This window comes from Taudactylus pleione, unplaced genomic scaffold (assembly GCF_031769625.1).
Source record: "Taudactylus pleione unplaced genomic scaffold, aTauple2 ptg002171l, whole genome shotgun sequence".
Classification (NCBI taxonomy): Eukaryota; Metazoa; Chordata; class Amphibia; order Anura; family Myobatrachidae; genus Taudactylus; species Taudactylus pleione.
In genome coordinates this window covers 37,378-53,617 of record NW_028286565.1, presented here as the reverse complement: position 1 = coordinate 53,617, position 16,240 = coordinate 37,378, and the positions used below count along the sequence as shown (strand labels likewise).

The 16,240-nt window shown below is 45.3% G+C and overlaps 1 protein-coding gene across 2 annotated transcripts in view; it reads left to right on the top strand.

The window, feature by feature from the left end:
- The window catches only part of DQX1 (DEAQ-box RNA dependent ATPase 1), a 64,810-nt gene that overhangs the window by 23,399 nt on the left and 25,171 nt on the right, over positions 1 to 16,240 (top strand). For both annotated transcript variants that reach the window (XM_088465828.1, XM_088465829.1), the window contains exons 6-9: positions 780 to 876; positions 1,476 to 1,634; positions 12,405 to 12,596; positions 15,618 to 15,740. In XM_088465828.1, coding sequence (XP_088321954.1) covers positions 780 to 876; positions 1,476 to 1,634; positions 12,405 to 12,596; positions 15,618 to 15,740 — 571 coding nt within the window. The remainder of the gene's footprint in view (positions 1 to 779; positions 877 to 1,475; positions 1,635 to 12,404; positions 12,597 to 15,617; positions 15,741 to 16,240) is intronic.

The window sequence follows — 16,240 nt, the reverse complement described above, 5'->3', positions numbered from 1 at the left end:
TCGACTCTCTCCATAGCCAGCTCCATCTTATCCATCTACTCTCTCCATTGCCAGCTCCATTCTGTCCATCTACTCTCTCCATTGCCAGCTCCATCTTGTCCATCTACTCTCTCCATAGCCAGCTCCATTCTGTCCATCTACTCTCTCCATTGCCAGCTCCATCTTATCCATCTACTCTCTCCATTGCCAGCTCCATTCTGTCCATCTACTCTCTCCATAGCCAGCTCCATCTTATCCATCTACTCTCTCCATAGCCAGGCAGCTCAGTGTGGTGTCCCAGCGGGGGAGCTGGGCGTGGAGAAGTGTCCCAGGACACCCGTGCACCCGAAAAGTGGGCATGGCCATTGAAAAGGGGCGTGTCTATAAGACGTGTCACTTTTTCCGCACTCTTCGGGGCGTGCTGACAGGGAGAATAGATGCCCAGCATCTATTCACCAGCGGTGACCGGGTCCGACATATTGGGCATTTGGCATCGGATCGTCTAATGTGTTCCGGCCGCCCGTAGGGGGTTGCCTGTCCTATCGCTGGGTACATTTAGGTATAGTGTGCACCCAGCTTGAGGATAGTGGTCTTGCCAATTTATCTGCAATAATATGTCCGATAGCAGATGCCAGATACCTGCAGCAGTGATGACATTGTGGTCACCTAAGCACACAGTATATTATGTCAGTGCAGCACGTCAGATGAGATACTCTGCAGCAGTGATGACATTGTACTGCATACCCGATGAGTTCGAGTTATGCAGCTTTACCTTATCCAATTATTTATCTTTTTTCCAGGTTTACAATCCCCGAATTCGTGCTGATTCTCAGGTGTATAGGACGATAAGTAAAGCGCGAGCAGAGATTCGCAGGATGAGAGCGCAGGGTCAGGGGGGTGAGTACAATACCGGGATGTGACATTAGCTGTATTATACACAGCAGGATGGGAGCGCAGGGTCAGGGGGGTGAGTACAATACCGGGATGTGACATTAGCTGTATTAAACACAGCAGGATGAGAGCGCAGGGTCAGGGGGGTGAGTACAATACCGGGATGTGACATTAGCTGTATTATACACAGCAGGATGAGAGCGCAGGGTCAGGGGGGTGAGTACAATACCGGGATGTGACATTAGCTGTATTATACACAACAGGATTAGAGCGCAGGGTCAGGGGGGTGAGTACAATACCGGGATGTGACATTAGCTGTATTATACACAGCAGGATGAGAGCGCAGGGTCAGGGGGGTGAGTACAATACCGGGATGTGACATTAGCTGTATTATACACAGCAGGATGAGAGCGCAGGGTCAGGGGGGTGAGTACAATACCGGGATGTGACATTAGCTGTATTATACACAGCAGGATGAGAGCGCAGGGTCAGGGGGGTGAGTACAATACCGGGATGTGACATTAGCTGTATTATACACAGCAGGGTCAGGGGGGTTGTATATAGTCTCCTGTAATGTGTTCATTACATTAGTTTTGTTTTTGTAGCAATTTGTTACCGTTTATACTTGGAAAATACGTTTGAGTCAGAGATGCCGGAAGTTTCCCCTCCTGGAATCCTGCAGGAGAATCTGAGCCGTACGGTCCTGTTACTGAGGAGACTGGACATCGCAGACCTGGGACAGTGGGATTTCTTAGACAGACCAGGTAACGTACTGTACATTGTATTACAGAGTGTTTCCTAATATCTGAGTGTAAGTAACCTGCCGAGATGTCACCGGCACCAAATACAGGCGTCCTGCCGGCTCCCTGACCCCCGAGACTCCTCCACCCAATTCTTTTATATCAACTATAACCTGACATAGTCCATCCGTCATGTGTCCTCTCTCTATATGTGACATACTGTCTCTCCTCATCATCCGTCCTCTCACACATTCTCTCTATATGTGACATACTGTCTCTCCTCATCATCCGTCCTCTCACACATTCTCTCTATATGTGACATACTGTCTCTCCTCATCATCCGTCCTCACACATTCTCTCTATATGTGACATACTGTCTCTCCTCATCATCCATCCTCTCACACATTCTCTCTATATGTGACATACTGTCTCTCCTCATCATCCGTCCTCTCACACATTCTCTCTATATGTGACATACTGTCTCTCCTCATCATCCGTCCTCTCACATTCTCTCTCTATGTGACATACTGTCTCTCCCCATCATCCGTCCTCTCACACATTCTCTCTATATGTGACATACTGTCTCTCCCCATCATCCGTCCTCTCACACCTTCTCTCTATATGTGACATACTGTCTCTCCTCATCATCCGTCCTCTCACACATTCTCTCTATATGTGACATACTGTCTCTCCTCATCATCCGTCCTCTCACATTCTCTCTATATATGTGACATACTGTCTCTCCCCATCATCAGTCCTCTCACACATTCTCTCTATATGTGACATACTGTCTCTCCCCATCATCCGTCCTCTCACACATTCTCTCTATATGTGACATACTGTCTCTCCTCATCATCCGTCCTCTCACACATTCTCTCTATATGTGACATACTGTCTCTCCTCATCATCATCCGTCCTCTCACACATTCTCTCTCTATATGTGACATACTGTCTCTCCTCATCATCCGTCCTCTCACACATTCTCTCTATATGTGACATACTGTCTCTCCTCATCATCATCCGTCCTCTCACACATTCTCTCTCTATATGTGACATACTGTCTCTCCTCATCATCGGTCCTCACACATTCTCTCTATATGTGACATACTGTCTCTCCCCATCATCAGTCCTCTCACACATTCTCTCTATATGTGACATACTGTCTCTACCCATCATCCGTCCTCTCACATTCTCTCTATATGTGACATACTGTCTCTCCCCATCATCCGTCCTCTCACACATTCTCTCTATATGTGACATACTGTCTCTCCTCATCATCCGTCCTCTCACACATTCTCTCTATATGTGACATACTGTCTCTACGTCATCATCTGTCCTCTCACACATTCTCTCTATATGTGACATACTGTCTCTCCTCATCATCCGTCCTCACACATTCTCTCTATATGTGACATACTGTCTCTCCTCATCATCCATCCTCTCACACATTCTCTCTATATGTGACATACTGTCTCTCCCCATCATCCATCCTCTCACACATTCTCTCTATATGTGACATACTGTCTCTCCTCATCATCCGTCCTCTCACACATTCTCTCTATATGTGACATACTGTCTCTCCCTATCATCCGTCCTCACACATTCTCTCTATATGTGACATACTGTCTCTCCTCATCATCCGTCCTCTCACACCTTCTCTCTATATGTGACATACTGTCTCTCCCCATCATCCGTCCTCTCACACATTCTCTCTATATGTGACATACTGTCTCTCCCCATCATCCGTCCTCTCACACATTCTCTCTATATGTGACATACTGTCTCTCCTCATCATCCATCCTCTCACACATTCTCTCTATATGTGACATACTGTCTCTCCCCATCATCCGTCCTCTCACACATTCTCTCTATATGTGACATACTGTCTCTCCCCATCATCCGTCCTCTCACACATTCTCTCTATATGTGACATACTGTCTCTCCCCATCATCCGTCCTCTCACATTCTCTCTATATGTGACATACTGTCTCTCCCCATCATCCGTCCTCTCACATTCTCTCTATATGTGACATACTGTCTCTCCCCATCATCCGTCCTCTCACACATTCTCTCTATATGTGACATACTGTCTCTCCCCATCATCCGTCCTCTCACATTCTCTCTCTATGTGACATACTGTCTCTCCTCATCATCCGTCCTCACACATTCTCTCTATATGTGACATACTGTCTCTCCCCATCATCCGTCCTCTCACATTCTCTCTATATGTGACATACTGTCTCTCCTCATCATCCGTCCTCTCACACATTCTCTCTATATGTGACATACTGTCTCTCCCCATCATCCGTCCTCTCACACATTCTCTCTATATGTGACATACTGTCTCTCCCCATCATCCATCCTCTCACACATTCTCTTTATATGTGACATACTGTCTCTACGTCATCCGTCCTCTCACACATTCTCTCTATATGTGACATACTGTCTCTCCTCATCATCCATCCTCTCACACATTCTCTCTATATGTGACATACTGTCTCTCCCCATCATCCGTCCTCTCACACATTCTCTCTATATGTGACATACTGTCTCTCCTCATCATCCGTCCTCTCACACATTCTCTCTATATGTGACATACTGTCTCTCCCCATCATCCGTCCTCTCACACATTCTCTTTATATGTGACATACTGTCTCTACGTCATCCGTCCTCTCACACATTCTCTCTATATGTGACATACTGTCTCTCCCCATCATCCGTCCTCTCACACATTCTCTCTATATGTGACATACTGTCTCTCCCCATCATCAGTCCTCTCACACATTCTCTCTATATGTGACATACTGTCTCTCCCCATCATCCATCCTCTCACACATTCTCTCTATATGTGACATACTGTCTCTCCCCATCATCCGTCCTCTCACACATTCTCTCTATATGTGACATACTGTCTCTCCCCATCATCCGTCCTCTCACACATTCTCTCTATATGTGACATACTGTCTCTCCCCATCATCCATCCTCTCACACATTCTCTCTATATGTGACATACTGTCTCTCCTCATCATCTGTCCTCTCACACATTCTCTCTATATGTGACATACTGTCTCTCCTCATCATCCGTCCTCTCACACCTTCTCTCTATATGTGACATACTGTCTCTCCTCATCATCCGTCCTCTCACACATTCTCTCTATATGTGACATACTGTCTCTACGTCATCATCTGTCCTCTCACACATTCTCTCTATATGTGACATACTGTCTCTCCTCATCATCCGTCCTCTCACACCTTCTCTCTATATGTGACATACTGTCTCTCCCCATCATCCGTCCTCTCACACATTCTCTCTATATGTGACATACTGTCTCTCCCCATCATCCATCCTCTCACACATTCTCTCTATATGTGACATACTGTCTCTCCCCATCATCTGTCCTCTCACATTCTCTCTATATGTGACATACTGTCTCTCCTCATCATCCGTCCTCTCACACATTCTCTCTATATGTGACATACTGTCTCTCCCCATCATCCGTCCTCTCACACATTCTCTCTATATGTGACATACTGTCTCTCCCCATCATCCGTCCTCTCACACATTCTCTCTATATGTGACATACTGTCTCTCCTCATCATCCGTCCTCACACATTCTCTCTATATGTGACATACTGTCTCTCCTCATCATCCGTCCTCACACATTCTCTCTATATGTGACATACTGTCTCTCCCCATCATCCGTCCTCTCACACATTCTCTCTATATGTGACATACTGTCTCTCCTCATCATCTGTCCTCTCACACATTCTCTCTATATGTGACATACTGTCTCTCCCCATCATCCGTCCTCTCACACATTCTCTCTATATGTGACATACTGTCTCTCCCCATCATCATCCGTCCTCTCACACATTCTCTCTATATGTGACATACTGTCTCTCCTCATCATCTGTCCTCTCACACATTCTCTCTATATGTGACATACTGTCTCTCCTCATCATCATCCGTCATGTGTCCTCTCACACATTCTCTCTATATGTGACATACTGTCTCTCCTCATCATCCGTCCTCTCACATTCTCTCTATATGTGACATACTGTCTCTCCCCATCATCATCCGTCATGTGTCCTCTCACACATTCTCTCTATATGTGACATACTGTCTCTCCTCATCATCCGTCATCTCACACATTCTCTCTATATGTGACATACTGTCTCTACGTCATCCGTCCTCTCACATTCTCTCTATATGTGACATACTGTCTCTCCTCATCATCTGTCCTCTCACACATTCTCTCTATATGTGACATACTGTCTCTCCTCATCATCCGTCCTCTCACACATTCTCTCTATATGTGACATACTGTCTCTACGTCATCCGTCCTCACACATTCTCTCTATATGTGACATACTGTCTCTCCTCATCATCCGTCCTCTCACACATTCTCTCTATATGTGACATACTGTCTCTCCTCATCATCCGTCCTCTCACACATTCTCTCTATATGTGACATACTGTCTCTCCTCATCATCCGTCCTCTCACACATTCTCTCTATATGTGACATACTGTCTCTCCTCATCATCCGTCCTCTCACACATTCTCTCTATATGTGACATACTGTCTCTCCCCATCATCCATCCTCACACATTCTCTCTATATGTGACATACTGTCTCTCCTCATCATCCGTCCTCTCACACATTCTCTCTATATGTGACATACTGTCTCTCCTCATTATCCGTCCTCTCACACATTCTCTCTATATGTGACATACTGTCTCTCCCCATCATCCGTCCTCTCACACATTCTCTCTATATGTGACATACTGTCTCTCCCCATCATCCGTCCTCTCACACATTCTCTCTATATGTGACATACTGTCTCTCCTCATCATCCGTCCTCTCACACATTCTCTCTATATGTGACATACTGTCTCTCCCCATCATCAGTCCTCACACATTCTCTCTATATGTGACATACTGTCTCTCCCCATCATCAGTCCTCTCACACATTCTCTCTATATGTGACATACTGTCTCTCCTCATCATCCGTCATGTGTCCTCTCTCTATATGTGACATACTGTCTCTCCCCATCATCCGTCCTCTCACACATTCTCTCTATATGTGACATACTGTCTCTCCCCATCATCTGTCCTCTCACACATTCTCTCTATATGTGACATACTGTCTCTCCTCATTATCCGTCCTCTCACACATTCTCTCTATATGTGACATACTGTCTCTCCTCATCATCCGTCATGTGTCCTCTCTCTATATGTGACATACTGTCTCTCCTCATCATCCGTCCTCTCACACATTCTCTCTATATGTGACATACTGTCTCTCCTCGTCATCCGTCCTCACACATTCTCTCTATATGTGACATACTGTCTCTCCTCATCATCTGTCCTCTCACACATTCTCTCTATATGTGACATACTGTCTCTCCTCATCATCTGTCCTCTCACACATTCTCTCTATATGTGACATACTGTCTCTCCTCATCATCCGTCCTCTCACACATTCTCTCTATATGTGACATACTGTCTCTCCTCATCATCCGTCCTCTCACACATTCTCTCTATATGTGACATACTGTCTCTCCTCATCATCAGTCCTCTCACACATTCTCTCTATATGTGACATACTCTCTCTCCCCATCATCTGTCCTCTCACACATTCTCTCTATATCTGACATACTGTCTCTCCCCATCATCTGTCCTCTCACACATTCTCTCTATATGTGACATACTGTCTCTCCTCATTATCCGTCCTCTCACACATTCTCTCTATATGTTACATACTGTCTCTCCTCATCATCCGTCCTCTCACACATTCTCTCTATATGTGACATACTGTCTCTCCCCATCATCCGTCCTCTCACACATTCTCTCTATATGTGACATACTGTCTCTCCTCATCATCCGTCCTCACACATTCTCTCTATATGTGACATACTGTCTCTCCCCATCATCTGTCCTCTCACACATTCTCTCTATATGTGACATACTGTCTCTCCTCATCATCCGTCCTCACACATTCTCTCTATATGTGACATACTGTCTCTCCTCATCATCATCCGTCCTCTCACACATTCTCTCTATATGTGACATACTGTCTCTCCTCATCATCCGTCCTCACACATTCTCTATATGTGACATACTGTCTCTCCCCATCATCCGTCCTCTCACACATTCTCTCTATATGTGACATACTGTCTCTCCTCATTATCCGTCCTCTCACACATTCTCTCTATATGTTACATACTGTCTCTACGTCATCCGTCCTCTCACACATTCTCTCTATATGTGACATACTGTCTCTCCCCATCATCCGTCCTCTCACACATTCTCTCTATATGTGACATACTGTCTCTCCCCATCATCCGTCCTCTCACACATTCTCTCTATATGTGACATACTGTCTCTCCCCATCATCCGTCCTCTCACACATTCTCTCTATATGTGACATACTGTCTCTCCTCATCATCCGTCCTCTCACACATTCTCTCTATATGTGACATACTGTCTCTCCTCATCATCCGTCCTCTCACACATTCTCTCTATATGTGACATACTGTCTCTCCTCATCATCCGTCCTCACACATTCTCTATATGTGACATACTGTCTCTCCCCATCATCCGTCCTCTCACACATTCTCTCTATATGTGACATACTGTCTCTCCCCATCATCCGTCCTCTCACACATTCTCTCTATATGTGACATACTGTCTCTCCCCATCATCCGTCCTCTCACACATTCTCTCTATATGTGACATACTGTCTCTCCTCATCATCCGTCCTCTCACACATTCTCTCTATATGTGACATACTGTCTCTCCTCATCATCCGTCCTCTCACACATTCTCTCTATATGTGACACTGTCTCTCCCCATCATCAGTCCTCTCACACATTCTCTCTATATGTGACATACTGTCTCTCCCCATCATCATCCGTCATGTGTCCTCTCACACATTCTCTCTATATGTGACATACTGTCTCTCCCCATCATCCGTCCTCTCACATTCTCTCTATATGTGACATACTGTCTCTCCCCATCTCCGTCCTCTCACACATTCTCTCTATATGTGACATACTGTCTCTCCCCATCATCAGTCCTCTCACATTCTCTCTATATGTGACATACTGTCTCTCCCCATCATCTGTCCTCTCACACCTTCTCTCTATATGTGACATACTGTCTCTCCCCATCATCCGTCCTCTCACACATTCTCTCTATATGTGACATACTGTCTCTCCCCATCATCCGTCCTCTCACACCTTCTCTCTATATGTGACATACTGTCTCTCCCCATCATCCGTCCTCTCACACATTCTCTCTATATGTGACACTGTCTCTCCCCATCATCATCAGTCCTCTCACATATTCTCTCTATATGTGACATACTGTCTCTCCTCATCATCCGTCATGTGTCCTCTCTCTATATGTGACATACTGTCTCTCCCCATCATCAGTCCTCTCACACATTCTCTCTATATGTGACATACTGTCTCTCCTCATCATCCATCCTCTCACACATTCTCTCTATATGTGACATACTGTCTCTCCTCATCATCCGTCCTCACACATTCTCTCTATATGTGACATACTGTCTCTCCTCATCATCCGTCCTCTCACACATTCTCTCTATATGTGACATACTGTCTCTCCCCATCATCCGTCCTCTCACACATTCTCTCTATATGTGACATACTGTCTCTCCCCATCATCCGTCCTCTCACACATTCTCTCTATATGTGACATACTGTCTCTCCTCATCATCCGTCCTCACACATTCTCTCTATATGTGACATACTGTCTCTACGTCATCCGTCCTCACACATTCTCTCTATATGTGACATACTGTCTCTCCTCATCATCCGTCCTCTCACACATTCTCTCTATATGTGACATACTGTCTCTCCTCATCATCCGTCCTCTCACACATTCTCTCTATATGTGACATACTGTCTCTCCCCATCATCCATCCTCTCACACATTCTCTCTATATGTGACATACTGTCTCTCCTCATCATCCGTCCTCACATATTCTCTCTATATGTGACATACTGTCTCTCCCCATCATCCGTCCTCTCACACATTCTCTCTATATGTGACATACTGTCTCTCCTCATCATCCGTCCTCACATTCTCTCTATATGTGACATACTGTCTCTCCTCATCATCCGTCCTCTCACACATTCTCTCTATATGTGACATACTGTCTCTCCTCATCATCCGTCCTCACACATTCTCTCTCTATGTGACATACTGTCTCTCCCCATCATCCGTCCTCTCACACATTCTCTCTATATGTGACATACTGTCTCTCCTCATCATCCATCCTCTCACACCTTCTCTCTATATGTGACATACTGTCTCTCCTCATCATCCATCCTCTCACACATTCTCTCTATATGTGACATACTGTCTCTCCTCATCATCCATCCTCTCACACCTTCTCTCTATATGTGACATACTGTCTCTCCTCATCATCCGTCCTCTCACACATTCTCTCTATATGTGACATACTGTCTCTCCCCATCATCCGTCCTCTCACACATTCTCTCTATATGTGACATACTGTCTCTCCCCATCATCTGTCCTCTCACACATTCTCTCTATATGTGACATACTGTCTCTCCCCATCATCCGTCCTCTCACACATTCTCTCTATATGTGACATACTGTCTCTCCCCATCATCCGTCCTCTCACACATTCTCTCTATATGTGACATACTGTCTCTCCTCATCATCCGTCCTCTCACACATTCTCTCTATATGTGACATACTGTCTCTCCTCATCATCCGTCCTCTCACACATTCTCTCTATATGTGACATACTGTCTCTCCCCATCATCCATCATGTGTCCTCTCTCTATATGTGACACACTGTCTCTCCCCATCATCCGTCCTCTCACACATTCTCTCTATATGTGACATACTGTCTCTCCTCATCATCCGTCCTCTCACACATTCTCTCTATATGTGACATACTGTCTCTCCTCATTATCCGTCCTCTCACACATTCTCTCTATATGTTACATACTGTCTCTACGTCATCCGTCCTCTCACACATTCTCTCTATATGTGACATACTGTCTCTACGTCATCCGTCCTCTCACACATTCTCTCTATATGTGACATACTGTCTCTCCCCATCATCCGTCCTCTCACACATTCTCTCTATATGTGACATACTGTCTCTCCTCATCATCATCCGTCCTCTCACACATTCTCTCTATATGTGACATACTGTCTCTCCCCATCATCCGTCCTCTCACACATTCTCTCTATATGTGACATACTGTCTCTCCTCATCATCCGTCCTCACACATTCTCTCTATATGTGACATACTGTCTCTCCTCATCATCCGTCCTCTCACACATTCTCTCTATATGTGACATACTGTCTCTCCCCATCATCAGTCCTCTCACACATTCTCTCTATATGTGACATACTGTCTCTCATCATCCGTCCTCTCACACATTCTCTCTATATGTGACATACTGTCTCTCCTCATCATCCGTCCTCACACATTCTCTCTATATGTGACATACTGTCTCTCCCCATCATCATCCGTCATGTGTCCTCTCACACATTCTCTCTATATGTGACATACTGTCTCTCCCCATCATCTGTCCTCTCACACATTCTCTCTATATGTGACATACTGTCTCTCCCCATCATCTGTCCTCTCACACATTCTCTATATGTGACATACTGTCTCTCCTCATCATCCGTCCTCTCACACATTCTCTCTATATGTGACACTGTCTCTCCCCATCATCATCCGTCCTCTCACACATTCTCTCTATATGTGACATACTGTCTCTCCTCATCATCCGTCCTCTCACACATTCTCTCTATATGTGACATACTGTCTCTCCTCATCATCCGTCCTCTCACACATTCTCTCTATATGTGACATACTGTCTCTCCCCATCATCCGTCCTCACACATTCTCTCTATATGTGACATACTGTCTCTCCTCATCATCTGTCCTCTCACACATTCTCTCTATATGTGACATACTGTCTCTCCTCATCATCCGTCCTCACACATTCTCTCTATATGTGACATACTGTCTCTCCTCATCATCTGTCCTCTCACACATTCTCTCTATATGTGACATACTGTCTCTCCTCATCATCCGTCCTCTCACACATTCTCTCTATATGTGACATACTGTCTCTCCCCATCATCCGTCCTCTCACACATTCTCTCTATATGTGACATACTGTCTCTCCCCATCATCCGTCCTCTCACATTCTCTCTATATGTGACATACTGTCTCTCCTCATCATCTGTCCTCTCACACATTCTCTCTATATGTGACATACTGTCTCTCCCCATCATCCGTCCTCTCACATTCTCTCTATATGTGACATACTGTCTCTCCCCATCATCCATCATGTGTCCTCTCTCTATATGTGACACACTGTCTCTCCTCATCATCCGTCCTCTCACACATTCTCTCTATATGTGACATACTGTCTCTCCCCATCATCCGTCCTCTCACACATTCTCTCTATATGTGACATACTGTCTCTCCCCATCATCCGTCCTCTCACATTCTCTCTATATGTGACATACTGTCTCTCCTCATCATCTGTCCTCTCACACATTCTCTCTATATGTGACATACTGTCTCTCCCCATCATCCGTCCTCTCACATTCTCTCTATATGTGACATACTGTCTCTCCCCATCATCCATCATGTGTCCTCTCTCTATATGTGACAATGTGTCATATAGCCGGTGTATCTCTCCATGCAGTAGGTCCCCTCAGCCTTATTGTATATAGATGGATATATTGTTCTTCCCTTAGCCCCGGAGACCCTTATGCAGGCCCTGGAGGACCTGGATTACCTGGCAGCGCTGGATGATGATGGGAATCTCTCAGAGGTTGGAATTGTGATGTCAGAGTTTCCATTGGATCCGCAAATCTCTAAGTCTCTGATAGCTGCCTGCGAGTTCCAGTGCGTCACCGAAATGCTGACACTGGCTGCCATGCTGTCCGGTACGATAGGGCGTTACACCGTGCAGGGGATCAGTCATGGGGGGTATATTGGGGAGTTGTAGGAGGGGTTATATAGGTATAGTGTAGGAGGGTTAGAGGGAGGGGTAATATAGGTATAGTGTAGGAGGGGTAATATAGGTATAGTGTAGGAGGGTTAGAGGGAGGGGTAATAAAGGCAGTGTAGGAGGGGTAATATAGGCATAGTGTAGGAGAGGTTAGAGGGAGGGGTATATAGGTATAGTGTAGGAGGGTTAGAGGGAGGGGTATATAGGTATAGTGTAGGAGGGGTAATATAGGTATAGTGTAGGAGGGTTAGAGGGAGGGGTATATAGGTATAGTGTAGGAGGGGTAATATAGGTATAGTGTAGGAGGGGTTAGAGGGAGGGGTATATAGGTATAGTGTAGGAGGGTTAGAGGGAGGGGTAATATAGGTATAGTGTAGGAGAGGTTAGAGGGAGGGGTAATATAGGTATAGTGTAGGAGAGGTTAGAGGGAGGGGTAATATAGGTATAGTGTAGGAGAGGTTAGAGGGAGGGGTAATATAGGTATAGTGTAGGAGGGGTTAGAGGGAGGGGTAATATTAGGTATAGTGTAGGAGGGTTAGAGGGAAGGGTAATATAGGTATAGTGTAGGAGGGGTAATATAGGTATAGTGTAGGAGGGTTAGAGGGAGGGGTAATATAGGTATAGTGTAGGAGGGGTAATATAGGTATAGTGTAGGAGGGGTAATATAGGTATAGTGTAGGAGGGTTAATATAGGTATAGTGTAGGAGGGGTATATAGGTATAGTGTAGGAGGGGTAATATAGGTATAGTGTAGGAGAGGTTAGAGGGAGGGGTAATATAGGTATAGTGTAGGAGGGGTAATATAGGTATAGTGTAGGAGGGGTAATATAGGTATAGTGTAGGAGGGTTAGAGGGAGGGGTATATAGGTATAGTGTAGGAGGGTTAGAGGGAGGGGTATATAGGTATAGTGTAGGAGGGTTAATATAGGTATAGTGTAGGAGGGGTTAGAGGGAAGGGTAATATAGGTATAGTGTAGGAGGGTTAGAGGGAAGGGTAATATAGGTATAGTGTAGGAGGGGTAATATAGGTATAGTGTAGGAGGGGTTATATAGGTATAGTGCAGGAGGGTGAGAGGGAGGGGTATATAGGTATAGTGTAGGAGGGGTAATATAGGTATAGTGTAGGAGGGGTTAGAGGGAGGGGTATATAGGTATAGTGTAGGAGGGGTAATATAGGTATAGTGTAGGAGGGGTTAGAGGGAGGTGTAATATAGGTATAGTGTAGGAGGGTTAGAGGGAGGGGTAATATAGGTATAGTGTAGGAGGGGTTAGAGGGAGGGGTATATAGGTATAGTGTAGGAGGGGTAATATAGGTATAGTGTAGGAGGGGTTAGAGGGAGGGGTAATATAGGTATAGTGTAGGAGGGTTAGAGGGAGGGGTAATATAGGTATAGTGTAGGAAGGGTAATATAGGTATAGTGTAGGAGAGGTTAGAGGGAGGGTATATAGGTATAGTGTAGGAGGGGTATATAGGTATAGTGTAGGAGGGGTAATATAGGTATAGTGTAGGAGGGTTAGAGGGAGGGGTAATATAGGTATAGTGTAGGAGGGGTTAGAGGGAGGGGTAATATAGGTATAGTGTAGGAGGGGTTAGAGGGAGGGGTAATATAGGTATAGTGTAGGAGGGCTAAGAGGGAGGGGTTTATAGGTATAGTGTAGGAGGGTTAGAGGGAGGGGTATATAGGTATAGTGCAGGAGGGTGAGAGGGAGGGGTAATATAGGTATAGTGTAGGAGGGGTAATATAGGTATAGTGTAGGAGGGTTAGAGGGAGGGGTAATATAGGTATAGTGTAGGAGGGGTTAGAGGGAGGGGTATATAGGTATAGTGTAGGAGGGTTAGAGGGAGGGGTAATATAGGTATAGTGTAGGAGGGTTAATATAGGTATAGTGTAGGAGGGGTTAGAGGGAGGGGTATATAGGTATAGTGTAGGAGGGGTAATATAGGTATAGTGTAGGAGGGGTTAGAGGGAGGGGTAATATAGGTATAGTGTAGGAGGGGTAATATAGGTATAGTGTAGGAGGGGTTATATAGGTATAGTGCAGGAGGGTGAGAGGGAGGGGTATATAGGTATAGTGTAGGAGGGGTAATATAGGTATAGTGTAGGAGGGGTTAGAGGGAGGGGTATATAGGTATAGTGTAGGAGGGGTAATATAGGTATAGTGTAGGAGGGGTTAGAGGGAGGTGTAATATAGGTATAGTGTAGGAGGGTTAGAGGGAGGGGTAATATAGGTATAGTGTAGGAGGGGTTAGAGGGAGGGGTATATAGGTATAGTGTAGGAAGGCTAAGAGGGAGGGGTTTATAGGTATAGTGTAGGAGGGGTTAGAGGGAGGGGTATATAGGTATAGTGTAGGAGGGTTAGAGGGAGGGGTATATAGGTATAGTGTAGGAGGGGTAATATAGGTATAGTGTAGGAGGGGTTAGAGGGAGGGGTAATATAGGTATAGTGTAGGAGGGGTAATATAGGTATAGTGTAGGAGGGGTTATATAGGTATAGTGCAGGAGGGTGAGAGGGAGGGGTATATAGGTATAGTGTAGGAGGGGTAATATAGGTATAGTGTAGGAGGGGTTAGAGGGAGGGGTATATAGGTATAGTGTAGGAGGGGTAATATAGGTATAGTGTAGGAGGGGTTAGAGGGAGGTGTAATATAGGTATAGTGTAGGAGGGTTAGAGGGAGGGGTAATATAGGTATAGTGTAGGAGGGGTTAGAGGGAGGGGTATATAGGTATAGTGTAGGAAGGCTAAGAGGGAGGGGTTTATAGGTATAGTGTAGGAGGGGTTAGAGGGAGGGGTATATAGGTATAGTGTAGGAGGGTTAGAGGGAGGGGTAATATAGGTATAGTGTAGGAGGGGTAATATAGGTATAGTGTAGGAGGGGTAATATAGGTATAGTGTAGGAGGGCCATTCAGCTTATTCTCTGGAATCCTATTTACTTATCCCCTATTTTCTGCCCTAGTTGCCCCCGGCTGCTTCCTTCCGCCTCCCTATAGTGAATCTGTGCTGAGCGCTCGTCGTGATCTGCAGGTTCCTGAGGGCGATCACATGACCCTGATTAATGCGTACAATCACTACAAGGAAGGTAAGTACACCCACTGCAGGTGTCCTTTCTGTAATCGGCTTTATAGGACTGCTAGAAGCGAGGTAATAACAGGGATATTATAAATGTATTATTACGTAATCACATAAACATTGTCCTAGGTATCAGGCATCTGCTGTTTATCATACTGATATATTCCTGCAGTTATGTTGGTAAAAGTTCTCTCCCCAGAGTCTAGTCTGCACGAGGACATGAAGTTATAGTATATAGCTGGGCAGCACAGATGGTGTAATGGTTAACATTACTGCCTCACAGCAGTGAGGTCGTGGGTTCAATTCCCACCACGGCCCTAACTGTGTGGAGTTTGTATATTCTCCCTGTGCTTGCGTGTGTTTCCTCCCACACTCCAAAAATATACTGGTAGGTTAATTGGCTTCCCAGCTAAATTAACCCTATTGTGTATGTCTGTGTGCATGTGATAGGGAATATAGATTGTAAGCTCCACTGGGGCAGGGATTGATGTGAATGGACAAAATATTCTC